The sequence below is a fragment of the Sinohyriopsis cumingii genome, chromosome 11 (assembly GCF_028554795.1).
Source record: "Sinohyriopsis cumingii isolate HCF-2022 chromosome 11, ASM2855479v2, whole genome shotgun sequence".
NCBI classification, from domain to species: Eukaryota; Metazoa; Mollusca; class Bivalvia; order Unionida; family Unionidae; genus Sinohyriopsis; species Sinohyriopsis cumingii.
The window spans coordinates 9,243,484-9,256,429 of NC_142971.1; the positions used below are offsets into that span (position 1 = coordinate 9,243,484).

Consider the following 12,946-nt stretch of genomic DNA (forward strand, 5'->3'; position numbering starts at 1 on the left):
AAAAAAAAAAAAAATCCCATGTTCAATTTCCCTTGACGCTATACAGTCCCACCCTGTTTAAATTCCTTTGACGCTAGACAGTCCCCTATTCCCATGTTCAAATCCCTTGACGCTCAACAGTCCCACGATTTTTCTCCATGTTAATTTCCCTTGACGCTATATGTTCCCACGATTTTTCTCCATGTTAAATTTCCCTTGACGCTATATGTTCCCAAGGGGGTCTGTAATGCTAATTCCCATTGACGCTATAATATCCCCCTTCACTACTTCTGACACTCTACCCATAGAACTACCACTGCTCCCTAATAGGTCAAACTAAACCCACGGGTATCACTTATACAGAAATAAGTTATATTTAAATCAAGACATGTGGATTCAAAACATCAGAGATAAAGTGACTGTTTTACAATCAGACATAGGGATGTCCAATGTTAACAAAAAGTACGAAGTCACGGATGTGTTTGAAAGGATATAAGAAACGTACCAAACTGCTGAATAAAAAAATACGTTTCAGATGATGTAGAAGTATTTACTGGTGTGTTCAGATATAATTTGAGGAGAAACTTTAACAATTATTCTTTGTAACTACAAAGTGCTAATTGATGTTTGGGACAAAAATGCTACGTTGAGATTATTGAGGAGGTATTCATAGATACTCTGGATTATATAATTATGATGCATCAAGACTATTGGTACATCAACACATTTAAGACAATTGGCTTATCATCACATTCAAGACTGAAACTCATTTGGAACACGACTAGAATTCATTCGGAGCACACTTTACTTTGGTACATGTGTTAGAACTTTTAAGATTATTTGGGAAGTTCTTTTTAAAAATTTATCTCTTTATGATAGGAAAATAAAGTATTTCTTTAAGTTTATTAAACTTCTTGGTTTTGCTTTTTCTGTTACTTTGTTCAAGACCATAGAATCGAAACAATATAAATCTGTTTTTGCAGCAAATATATATTTTCTCAAAATATGCTTTGGCCGAAAAAGTAAATAGAAAAAGGGAGATGACATAACGATGCTTTTAGAGAAATATTCAAAGAGCGAAAGCGAAAGACGCGTTCATGAGATTATTGAACTTGTTTATATATTTCATAATTATTTCCAAATAAGAAACTGCTTGGGAGTGTCGGTAAAAGCCTTAGAACTATTTTACTTTTGTATGCAAACAATTTAATTGTCATTGCTGACACTGCCCACCAGTTGCAAAACTTTCTCAACAGGCTGTAATCGATTGCCCTAATTATAAATTAAAAGTGAACATGAAAAAAGAGTGCTTATATATGGCAGAGGTGGATATCTCAGAAGTTTAAAAAAAAGTAGTAATATGACCCTACAGAGGAAGAGACTGTGTCATATTATAAGTATCTAGGTTTAGAGTCTATGAAACAAGAATTGCGGATCAATAAAAAAATTACTGAAGAAACCAAAAGAAAATAGAAAAAGACCCTTATAGTATGATAAGTAAATGAATAGCAGTGAGAGTCATCATATAGAACTTAAATCGGACCTCGATAGTGACGTAATATATTCTTCCTGGTGTAAGTACTCTTTTTGTTCTATAAGAACATGAATGAAAGTGTTACTTAGTGAATTTGGAAGAATTTGGAAAGAGAAATGCAATGCCAGTGCTAAATTGAGTCATAAGATATCTTTGAAATTAATTTCTCAAGAAATAATAATGATAAAGGCAAAATTGAAATCCGTAAAACGTTTTCATGGGGAATTTCTTTTGTAAATTTTACCAAACCAAACAACCAACATGGAAAAATGTCTTCATTGGAAGTAATACATTAATTATAATCATATCTCACATATAAATACACAAAACTGTTAAAATAATGATATTATTTTACTGTGCTTATGAAAATTATGGATACAATTTTATGTGTTATTTGGATATTTTAACGTAGCTTTAATAATTTTTCAGTCATATCGCTACCTTATCCTAACAATAGCCTCTTGAATTTTTAAATGTCTTTGGTAGTACTCTTCAGGGGTTCGAACCCGCGACCTCCTGCAACCGAGGAGGACGCTCTAACCACTTAGGCCACCGGAACGGTCTCAATTTTATGTTAATTGTATTTTCATATTCGAATTGTTTATCATATACCAGTTTTTATTGTTCTGTTTTTATTACATATTTTCAATACCTTGGATTGTTTGTTTTGCAATTTAAAACCAATAAATTAATTTGGAATATTGGAATCCTGCATCATACCTCTTTAGTGTTGATTTTATTAACATTTTAAAAAGTGAGCCTTTACTTGTAACTGGTGTCAAGTTGGCCAAAAGTTGGTTTTCTTTTCTGATGGTCTCTCAACAACTATAGAGCAAGTCATGTAGGCGTTCTGCACTGACTATGGGTGTCGTCTTTTAGAATGTAATTTTACATACGTTTAGGTGGCAATTATTTACTTTACATGGATCCTCATATATCCTAGTCCGACAAACCATTCTCCAAACCCGTACTGAAACTGATCTGTACCATTCAGTCAACCGTAATTCAAGAACGCCATAAATAAAGCCAAGTGTCTCAAATGTACACCCATGTGTGAGGATAAGAGTGTCTGCATGTGATTGCACATTTTATGCAATAGGGGAGATCAGACACTAAACCGTCAGTCGGTATCAGTACAGGCTTGGGTGCATATTATCAGATCACATATAAACATATTCCTTTCAAAGGTCATTATTTACACGCACTGAGAAATACATACGGAAAACTTAAATGTTAAAGTACGTTAACATTTTTGTACGAGGTCAACCTGAAGGTGTTGTCCGGGAATGGATGTCGCGCGCTGTGATGTCACGATGAAAGCTGCGCGTGTTGACAACTTTAATTTTTAGTTAATATATGTTTTCAAAATTGGATATTTTCATCACTTCTTTCAAAAGTTCAAACATAATTGTTTTGAATAATATTTTTATTTTGAACACTTAAATACTTTAACTTTACAAAGATGTGTAACTTGAATAATTTATTTATCTTTATTTAGGCCTGACACCATAAATACCTGCATTATATGTCCTACCAATTATTCAATTTTTGTCACGATGACTTCAAATAAAGCTTATCTCTTACAAATCACTGATTTTATAACACCTGTAAAATCTTATGACATCAATAAAGTAAGATAAAACGAGTCACACTAATTAGGGAACAAAGTTAAAAATGTGTTTTTGCTTATCACTCCCTTCAATTACTTAGGCTACATTAAATAAGTTTTTTTTTTTTATAAAAATAATAGCTTTCATGTTTTCTTAAGCATAATTAGGTTCTTGATTGATAACAAATGCATCAGAAAAATACTTGGTTTTATATTCTCATATGACTATTTTACATGTCTGATATAGCTTTAACGGGTGCGAATACATATCGAAAGGTACATGAAGTCTGTGAGGATGATCGTTCTTTCTTATAGATCCCCAACAACGTGCTGCAACTTCTAACCGTATTTAGCGAAATCCATAATTTCATGAATATGTCATTGTGTGTATTTCAATAATTGTTAAATAGATGATCTGAAAGGTTATTTGCAATCAGATTGGAAAGTTTCAGACATTGTCGGGAGTGTTTTCCAGTGAACATCTGGTGTTGATGCTACTGGATCTGGCATTTTGACGATAGCTTGTGAGTCGGAGCAACAGTAGTCCGAGTTTCCTCTGACCCTTGTCACCCCATTTTTGATATTTGGACATTTATGTTGGGGTGTAGGGTCAGAGTCCATTCCCTTTCGAAAAGTTGGAATTCGCCGACACCTTTTTGTGTCAGCATAGTGTAGCCGCTTACCAGCCGGCCTAGCAAACTTTAACGACCTTTCATCGAGATATACCTGCATGAAATCGATAGGAATATGACTTATTTTCTCAGAAATTGCGAGTATAGCATTCTTTATGTCTTTAATCCGCTGACAGACGAGACGAAAGTACATCGTTACTGAATTTGACCTGGATTTCGTCTTTTGCATTCCGGGTATGCAGGTATATTTTGATGAAAGGTCGTTCAAGTTTGCTGGGCCGGCTAGCAAGCGAATGCTCCATGCCGACACCAGATGGTGTTGGCGAATTCCAACTTTTCGATAGGGAATTGACTCGGACCCTACACCCCAACATAGATGTCCAAATGTCAAAAATGGGGTGTCACGGGTCAGAAGAAACTCGGACTAGAGCAACAGTAAAAAACTGAGCGGAGCTTATCGTTCGTGAAGTGGAATCAGATCATTATTAGTTCCGGTTCAGTACCCACGAATGCATTCATTTCCTGTCTCCTTTTGGTGGTAATACAAGAGTTAGATTTAGGCATTCTTGACATGGATGTAAAGATATTATTTACTCTTTAGACTATGAGCTTATGGTGTGGTTATCTGTGTGTTTCGGCGATAGTGCACAGTGAGTAATAAGGCTTTGGTGATGAACTGGAAGTGAAATCTGTGTTCCATTACACATTGTTTTGTTTACAGTCCAGCCTCTCAAAGAAATGCCGGTGAACCGATGACAAGAACTTCACCGTGAAGTCATCTTTCAAGTTATTTTAAATTGATTTGTATCAATTGGCACACAGCGGAAAAGTTCAGTACTGATAAACAAATGTATAGACTATATAGGAAAATTACTTGTGAACTGAGTCCATATGGCACAGTTCTGCAGAGGAAGGAATTAGAGTCACAATCTGAACATTTTCAGTCTTTTCTCTCGTAACATATGTGGTGCACTCGATTTAGATGCGAATCACCGAACCCCTCAAACTGATGTGTATTCCTACAAATACTTCCTATGTTATTTCGCGACTTCACGGAAATGGACGAGCGATGTTACGATGACGAATTAAAGTACGGAATAACTGTTCATTTTCCCATGATACACCGCGCCCATTAGTCTGGTTCCCTGATTAATTTTCTTCCCGCTACCCACTCCTCTAGAATCGGGAGACCGTATTTTACTGGTTACCGGTTTATGAAATTCACATGCCAATTTAGGCCGGGTGCTAGCGAAGATTTTAGGCAGCGGTTAAACGACATTTTATGGGCCACATACGGGTTAAATGCCATTTTGATAGCGGTGAACCACTTTTCATGAACATCGAGGTAAATCGTACCGATATATCTCGAATGTATTAACAGAGAAGTTTCGAGTTGCGAAATTCTTGGTTAATCCAAACGTCAAAATACACAAGGTGGTCAATCCAAACGTAAAAATACACAAGGTGGTCCAAGTAGATTATTGGGGGAATTTAGATGCGATGTAACACATTTCCGACGACTATAATGTAAGGTGTTTCTGCAAATGAGTGCGTCGACATACATTATAGGCATATTTATCAATTAGGCAAAATTCAGCAATTGCCAGAGCTTTTAAACAGTTCGATCATGTTGAAATGAAGATGCACATTTTATCTAGAACGATATATGCAGCTTTGTTTGGGAATGTCGCGGGATTGCCTAGACCACTTGGTCTCATTGAAAGTTGCAGACCCAGCCTAAGCCCCATTTAATGGTGCAACTTTATCAGATCAGAAACACTTGTGTCACTTAAGAACAACAACAACAACAACAACAACAAAGCTTCAGTGCATAACACTGCGACAACATCATTCATACAATGATTGTTGTTGTTGATCTAGATTACTAATTGTCAGAATCCAAGAGACACGTTATCCTCTATTTGAAATCTATACTTGCGCTGTGACACTCACGTATCGATTTTTCATTTTGAACATTTGACAATGAACCTTACCAAATGGATATCTAATATGTAGCCCACAAAATTAACCTATTTAAATGACACAAAGGGTGTAAAACCTACACACTTAAGTATTTCAATTGATCACCTCCATCGCTGCCCCACTGGCATTATGCTTTAATTTCACAATCTTCATTTTCCCATTGTTTGTTCTCCATATCACAACGACGCTACATGGGAAATAATAGCTCTAGAATATATACACCATTTGTTGAATACCGTCGAAAATCTTGTAATGTTTGGTTTTAAAGTATCTTTAACATGAATGATTAGTTCATTTTGAATAAGTTGAGCAAAGACTAGACAGATTTTGTTTTTAGTTAGTTGATACATCTTTATTGAAAGAGCGCGAAATTCCTATCTGGTTGAAATGAATACGACACTGTTAGGACGATGGCGCACAGCGTACTTTCAATGCATGGCACAAATGAAATCAGCATCGATCAGAATCATTTGTACAAACCTGCAAAGGCTAAACTAAAGCATCACTTTGATGAATTTGTGTCAAAATTAGGATGTTCGTACGTGTTTGTTTTTCTTTCCTGCCCTCTATTTAATAGTTAATCATTTCAGCACAGTTTATCTATAAACAGGCAAAAATAAAACCCCCAAAACCCCTGAGGACAATGGCATCTAAGAACACACGATAGTCAAAGTATCGCGCAGGATTGGCGCATTGCAATAACATTATCACATAAACAGGCAAACTTATATAATAGTAAATCATTAGAGGAAACTCGGGCGATTTTATGTCTTTATGTCACAAAAGATAAAGTTGTAACAATATCCACGAAAGAAACAAATATTATACAAACAAACAAATGAAAACGTGAATTCAGTTGGTGTTACAATGTTGTCTATTCCTTAATTCTCATATAAAACAAAATAACATTGATTCCACGTATGTATGTATGTATGTATGTATGTATGTATGTATGTATGTATGTATGTATGTATGTATGTATGTATGTATGTATTCTTATTTCATTACTTTGCAAAAGACATTGCGTGATGTTGCTTTTCCTAGGTGATTGTCTTTGACTTCCATAGTATTGTAAATATTCACAGTATGGCCGAGATCACTTTTGGCCTTCTTCCCCATGGCCAAGAAGTTGCCATGTCGGCGCTTCCATTCTGTTACCTTCTGCAGTTCTTTATTTGTCTGCTCCAGCCGTTGATTTAAGTTAGCCACCCTCTTCTCAAGCTTTGCATTATCATCCACAAGATCCCTTTCTCTAGATTCACCTTCCTTTAATTTGCTTTCAAGTTTCCGTAGTCTCAATTGCAGTTTCCCAATGTTTAGTTTGTCATATTCCATGGTAGCATCGTGTTCCTTTCTCAGCTTGTCGTATTTTGACTCCAACTCTTGAAATGAATCTTTCCATTTGTTAGGATCTTCATCCACGTCTGAAAATTCCTGGCATTCATTTGTCTCAGACTTCTCCAACTTCAATGCTAATATTTCATATCTCTCGTTTAATTCTTTTATAATTGTTTCTCGTCTTGTCAAGTCTTCCTCCAACTGGCCAACAAGTCTATGCAGTTCACTCTTTGTTTGCTCAGACTGTTCAATAAGCCTACCCATCGCTTCATTGTGATCTTTCTGATTTTGTTGTAACTGCTCATTACACCTGCACAGTTCTTGCTTGTGCTGGACAACGTCTTTATTCATTTGCCTCAACATAGCCCCTTGTCTCTGTTGTTCTGCTAAAATGTCCTCCAACACTTTTAATTGTATTCCCTTCAATTCTGTGCCTCCTTTGCTAACCTGAAAATCATATAAATAAAAATATGTTTACATTTGTTAACTTACGTAGACGTACTTGGGTGTTAAGTTGCTTTTTTATATCGTATGAAAGTATTAGTGTGCTTGAATGAGTAATATTTCGAGGGAGCAGTTTAAAAGCGTCATTATCATGTTGTGTTTTAGAGTGTAATTACACTACATGATTATTAATACCTTTATTAAGATTTTATCATGAATGTTATTTATAGTGTATACGGGAAACGAGTCGTAGAGTAAATATTCCATTAATGACGGGTCCATTTTTCATGTAAATCTGTGAAATATATAATTACCTAAGTACGAGCAGAAACAGTATTGTAATTTGGCTTGCTAAAATATGACTAAAGGTGAGATAGAGCTGCAACCTGAGATGAAAAAAAGGAAAGAACGAATAATATTCACAAATGGATGCGCTAGAGACGGGACGTGAATTATAAACGCTTCCAAACTAGTCTTTCTACTGAATACGTTTGCTAAACTTATTCTCCAGTGTAAAAAAATGCATCTAGAAATATAGACTCGTCTTACAATTTTAGCAAATGTATCTATACAAGTTCTGGTGTAAGGGAGTACAACTTAAATGAAGATGTTTTCCTGGTTTGAGTTCGTCAAGACTTCTGATGATAAATGGCAATAATGCTCCAAATACCTTGCAGTTCTCAGAGGCTCCCTTCAGATGTTCTGATGCAAATGATGGAATTTGTAAACCCACTGAAAGAAAAAGAAACGATTAAAAATAATATGCCTTTCTACTAATAATGACAATTCAATGAGAATGTGTTCATTGTACTACTCCCATCCGACAATTATTCGAAAATACAGATATTATTGCGAAAAGAAGAATAAATATGAAACAGATGATACAACAAAGGGTTTTATTGGGATTCATCTGGTTTCTAACTAAATTTGTTTATGAAGCATTTAAAACAAGAGATAGATTATTATTTTTGAAATACTTAATTACAAAGATTGTGTATATTTGTCCATCCTCTCCTTTTCAGCCTTTGACCATTACCGTCTTGAGTTTCTGTTTAAATTAGCACTTATAACATTTGACAACCACGCATAATTTGTAATATTTGTAAAATATTTGTAATATGTAATGCTTATGATAAGAAATTTGTGAAATTATTGTATTGAATTGAATTGAATTGGTAAATTGCCAAATGCTGTCAGGCAGAGTTCATCAATTTAAAGCTTCACATTACATTCAGTAGGATCAAGAATATGCATGTGGCATAATTCCAACTATGAAAAAGCTATAATCTTGCTAATTAATGATATTGTAACCTTACTAATTAATAATATTGTAACTTTACAAATAACCACATTAGAAGTATCTGCAACTAAACCTTCTCAAAGATTTTCAAATCGAAGAGCTGCACATTAACTTCGGTTGAAATCGGACAACAATAGGTAAATTATGCCGAGTCTAAGAGCACAAGCAATCAAACTCGTGCTGTAGAAAGGCTAATTAGAAGGAGAGTCACTCAGAGACTACTTTTCCTTTAAACGTTAAGAACTGCTGGAAATCCAGTAATCCAGTGTAACGCTATGGCGCTGAAACAAGAGTAGGAAAACGAGTATCTATTACATCCTATTGCAGTACCTAAGAATGTAATTAATATTTTTCTCTGATTTTTCTGCGATATTTGATAACAAGTGAAGTGCGTCACTCATCAAACAACATTAAAATTTAAATAGTAAATAGTTATTTAGTTCAGCCTTTTGACTTTTGCCTAGGGTTATAGAGCAAACAAGCGTTTTTCTTTCTACCTGTTCAGAAAGGGCCACTTGCATTAACATAGTCAGTCATAACATCGTCAGTCATATTTGCAACTATTTTCAGAAACCGTAACAAAGTGTTATTGATTTTTTTGGTTTCAATATGTACTTGCTTATAAGTCGAGTCAAACTACAAAAAACATTATTGTTCTGCCGTAGTATAATGCACCTGCAGATCAGGGTCTATGCTGTTGGTCTACTAATTACTCCAAACTACACAGAGTCAGATCGGATGGCGCGATATGCGACGACAGATCTGGGTCTGTGCAGTTTGCAGTTGGATGTGTCTTATAAAAGAGTACATACCGTATGTTCTGTCTAAAAATAAATGAATCATTGTAGTAAAAATGTAAATTATGTCTTTTACTGTTGGAACTGAAATTTGTTCATGTTGTCAGCAAGGCAAATTTGGTTGAAATTCAAGAATCCTTGGTGAATATATGTTGCCAGAAAAGAATCGGAAGCTGATTACAGTTCCTCTAAATTATAATTAAAAAGCTAAAAAAAATTGAATTTATTTATTTTAAAGTATAGTGAACATCAAGCTGCGAACAATTTTCAGTCGAAATTCAACTAAAGTTTCGGAAAACTAGTTCTTGACGGACGGACATCAGGACGGACAGAGTGAAAGACGAACAGAAAACGTGATCGATATATTTATCATACATACATACACATTTGAAAATTAATTAGGATTTGTAAGCCAACCCCGACAGTCAAAAGTAGGCTTCATATACAGAACAGTAACAGACGCCAAAGCTGATGAGGAACAGTAGAACAATCGATCAAGAAATATATTACTAATAACAATCGATCAAGAAATATATTACTAATAACAATCGATCAAGAAATATATTACTAATAACAATCGATCAAGAAATATATTGCTAATAATTGACACATATTGTAACACAGCAATAGCTCAACATGGATTGTTTATATACTTAGCGAAACTCGGATGATTTGTTCAGTAAGGCCTTCTCATTGCATGTGACCCCGTAAACTAGAACCTAGTTACCTTTCTTCCTATTTTACAGAAAATATTAAAGTGATGGACTTCTGGAAATTTGAAAAGGCAACGGCTTTTAAATGTAGGTTTATTTTCTAAAATTTATTTAAACACGTCCTCAAAACATATTTTGAGACCAGGTAAGCGCGAAGTTAACATAGATATGTTACATGGAATGTTTTACATATATTTTGACATAAATGAGGCATAAATGAATCCAAGATCAGCCTTATCCAATAAAAATGTTGAATAATAATAATAATAATAATAATAATAATAATAATAATAATAAATAATAATAATAAAATGTTGATACATTTTTTAAAATTCTTTAGGGTATACCTTTACATTAAGTTACACAACGTGATTGCTCGCAGTCGGTAACTAAACCAGGAACAGACCGAATAACCTTGACACAGTCAGGCTCAGTGCTTTGTGTGCACGGCCAATTTATTAATCAATACATGGAATACCTTTATGCACAGATTTACAAAACAACAACAACAATAAAAAAAATACCCCAACCTTTTCTCTCTGATGGATCAAACTCTAGTAGCAGCACAAGATCTTGAAGTTCATCGATGTTCGATAGGATTTTCCGTACCTCATCCTTCCCAGTCTTAAAGAGGATTCCAACTAATTCTTCATTGGTAACTGTAACATTGGTGTGTGGCTTATCTGAGAAAAGTCCCCTTTCTCTCAAGCTGTCAATGAGAATAGCTCTGTTCTTGTCATTTAGACGATTACCCAACGTTTGCATTACACTTTCAGCCATTGCTGGTAGATACAACCATGGACGGCGAGGACAAGCAGGTAATTACATCACGGTTATTTGGAACTAAAATAATACTCAAGGCAAATTACACAGGTAAAATTAAAATAAAATTTTAAAAAACGTGGTGATTCCCCATTGGCATCTATTTTGTAGGTCATTGTTCTTTGTTATTGTATGCGAACAACACGGATAATCTTTACACGTTTGTCGATTTAATAGCGGCCTGGATACTAGTTATTAATCTTAGGTAAGTTCAAGTTGGTTGTAAAGACAAATATCAAAAGGTTACAATACTTAACGTCACATTTACCGTTCCCGTTGTTATACAAATGATCTAAATAAACATTTGACATAGAAACTTTGTATATTTGATATCATACACTATTTTGAACAGATTCGTGCATGTAAAAAATAAACAATTGTGAGGTGCGTGCCGTTTGTAAAACGATTCTCTACCAGGATCATACAATCCTACTCATTTATCATAAATGATGATTAGCTTCTCTATCCTGGCATGAAAAATTGCAGTCACATATGAAAATAAGACATGAAAAAACAATGGTAAGGCGGCATTTGTATGGAACCTTGCATAATAAAACTGACGAAAGGGAAGCTTAAGAATAGTAATCGATTTTTACAAATCAGTGCTTAAGAACTGGAATTTAATTGTTACTATAACAAATTACAAATTTGTGAGAAATTGTAGAGTCAACAAAGGTTATACAAAATCCATGCGTTTGGAAGTGTAGTTCCTGACAGGAGAACAACGAACATTCGAGGTGCTGTCGGGAATGTTTTGTTGTTTGATTTTTTAACTTATCAGGCAAGAAAGTGCTTTACACCGTTACAGAACAAGCTTTTAGATTGATGTTGAGTTTTCAAATGATATATGACTTACTTTTTTGTGTTTGCTTTTATTCGGAATACTGTTCAAATACAACAATAGGTCTATAACTCAGTTCTTTATCACTCGAATGCCTAGCATCCCTCTAATAACCTGCTTGGTTCCGGTGTCTAGTTTCCCTTGCTGGAGACCACCAGAATCTCGTACAATTGAAACTCGAGTAAACAAAAAGGTATGCATAGTGCATCTATGTATGTATTATGTGTGCATTTATTTAGTTTTTATCGTTGACTTGCATGCCTACACGCACGCAGGCACGCACGCGCGCGCGTGCGCGCGCACACACACACGCACACACACATACATGCATGCATACATGCATAGAGATATGCATATTTTAAAAGTTAGTACTGCACGCAAAAATCCTAACGCAAGATAGAGAAGCCTTCGTGCCACTGAATTTACTTAAATGTGTTGCACGTAATTGGAACGAAGCCTATATTACTACTATATTGTCTTAAACTATGAAATAGAAAATATAGAAAAGCAACAAATCAAATTTGGTAAAATTCAACAAATAATTCATTTTCTTAGAATACAAATCGAAATTTTTTTACAAAAACCTACAGTATCGCGAATTAAATCCTAAATAGTAATACCAAAACGGTCCATCACCAGTCCTAATGAACAAAGCTCTAATTAAATTCCATTGTAATTAGGAATAAGATCCAACGCTAAAGATCTTGATATAGCTGTAGTTTTGAATGTACTAGTGCATCAGCGGCCTGAAATGTGATGATGCGCTAACAGTCTTTTGAGGAATAACAGTAATATAATCTAATATATCTTTGTTTTAATTAACTATAATTCTCAGTTAATGTCTCTGTCCAATAATAATATTTATGAGCACTTTGTATTTCCAGTGAATAAATAATTTGGATAAATAATTTCTCCCAAATCAAATGCTGAACACAACACTAAAAATGATTCTGC

At 34.7% G+C, this 12,946-nt stretch overlaps 1 protein-coding gene across 1 annotated transcript; it reads right to left on the reverse strand.

The window, feature by feature from the left end:
- Positions 1-6,693: 6,693 nt before the first annotated feature.
- On the reverse strand, positions 6,694-11,149 carry LOC149787594 (uncharacterized). The gene is made up of 3 exons (XM_089975611.1): positions 10,860-11,149; positions 8,190-8,251; positions 6,694-7,522 (listed from the first exon to the last, which is right to left on the reverse strand). The coding sequence occupies exons 1-3, from the start codon at positions 11,107-11,109 to the stop codon at positions 6,734-6,736; spliced, it is 1,101 nt and encodes a 366-aa protein (XP_089831737.1). The 5' UTR covers positions 11,110-11,149; the 3' UTR covers positions 6,694-6,733.
- Positions 11,150-12,946: the final 1,797 nt, after the last annotated feature.

Bases quoted from the DNA above. Each gene is read 5' to 3' on its own strand.
- LOC149787594 (XM_089975611.1), bottom strand. From the start codon at position 11,109: ATGGCTGAAAGTGTAATGCAAACGTTGGGTAATCGTCTAAATGACAAG. The intron at 8,252-10,859 runs GTTGGGGTATTT...TTTTTCTTTCAG, and splicing joins TGATCCATCAGAGAGAAAAG to TGGGTTTACAAATTCCATCA. The intron at 7,523-8,189 runs GTATTTGGAGCA...TATGATTTTCAG, and splicing joins GAGCCTCTGAGAACTGCAAG to GTTAGCAAAGGAGGCACAGA.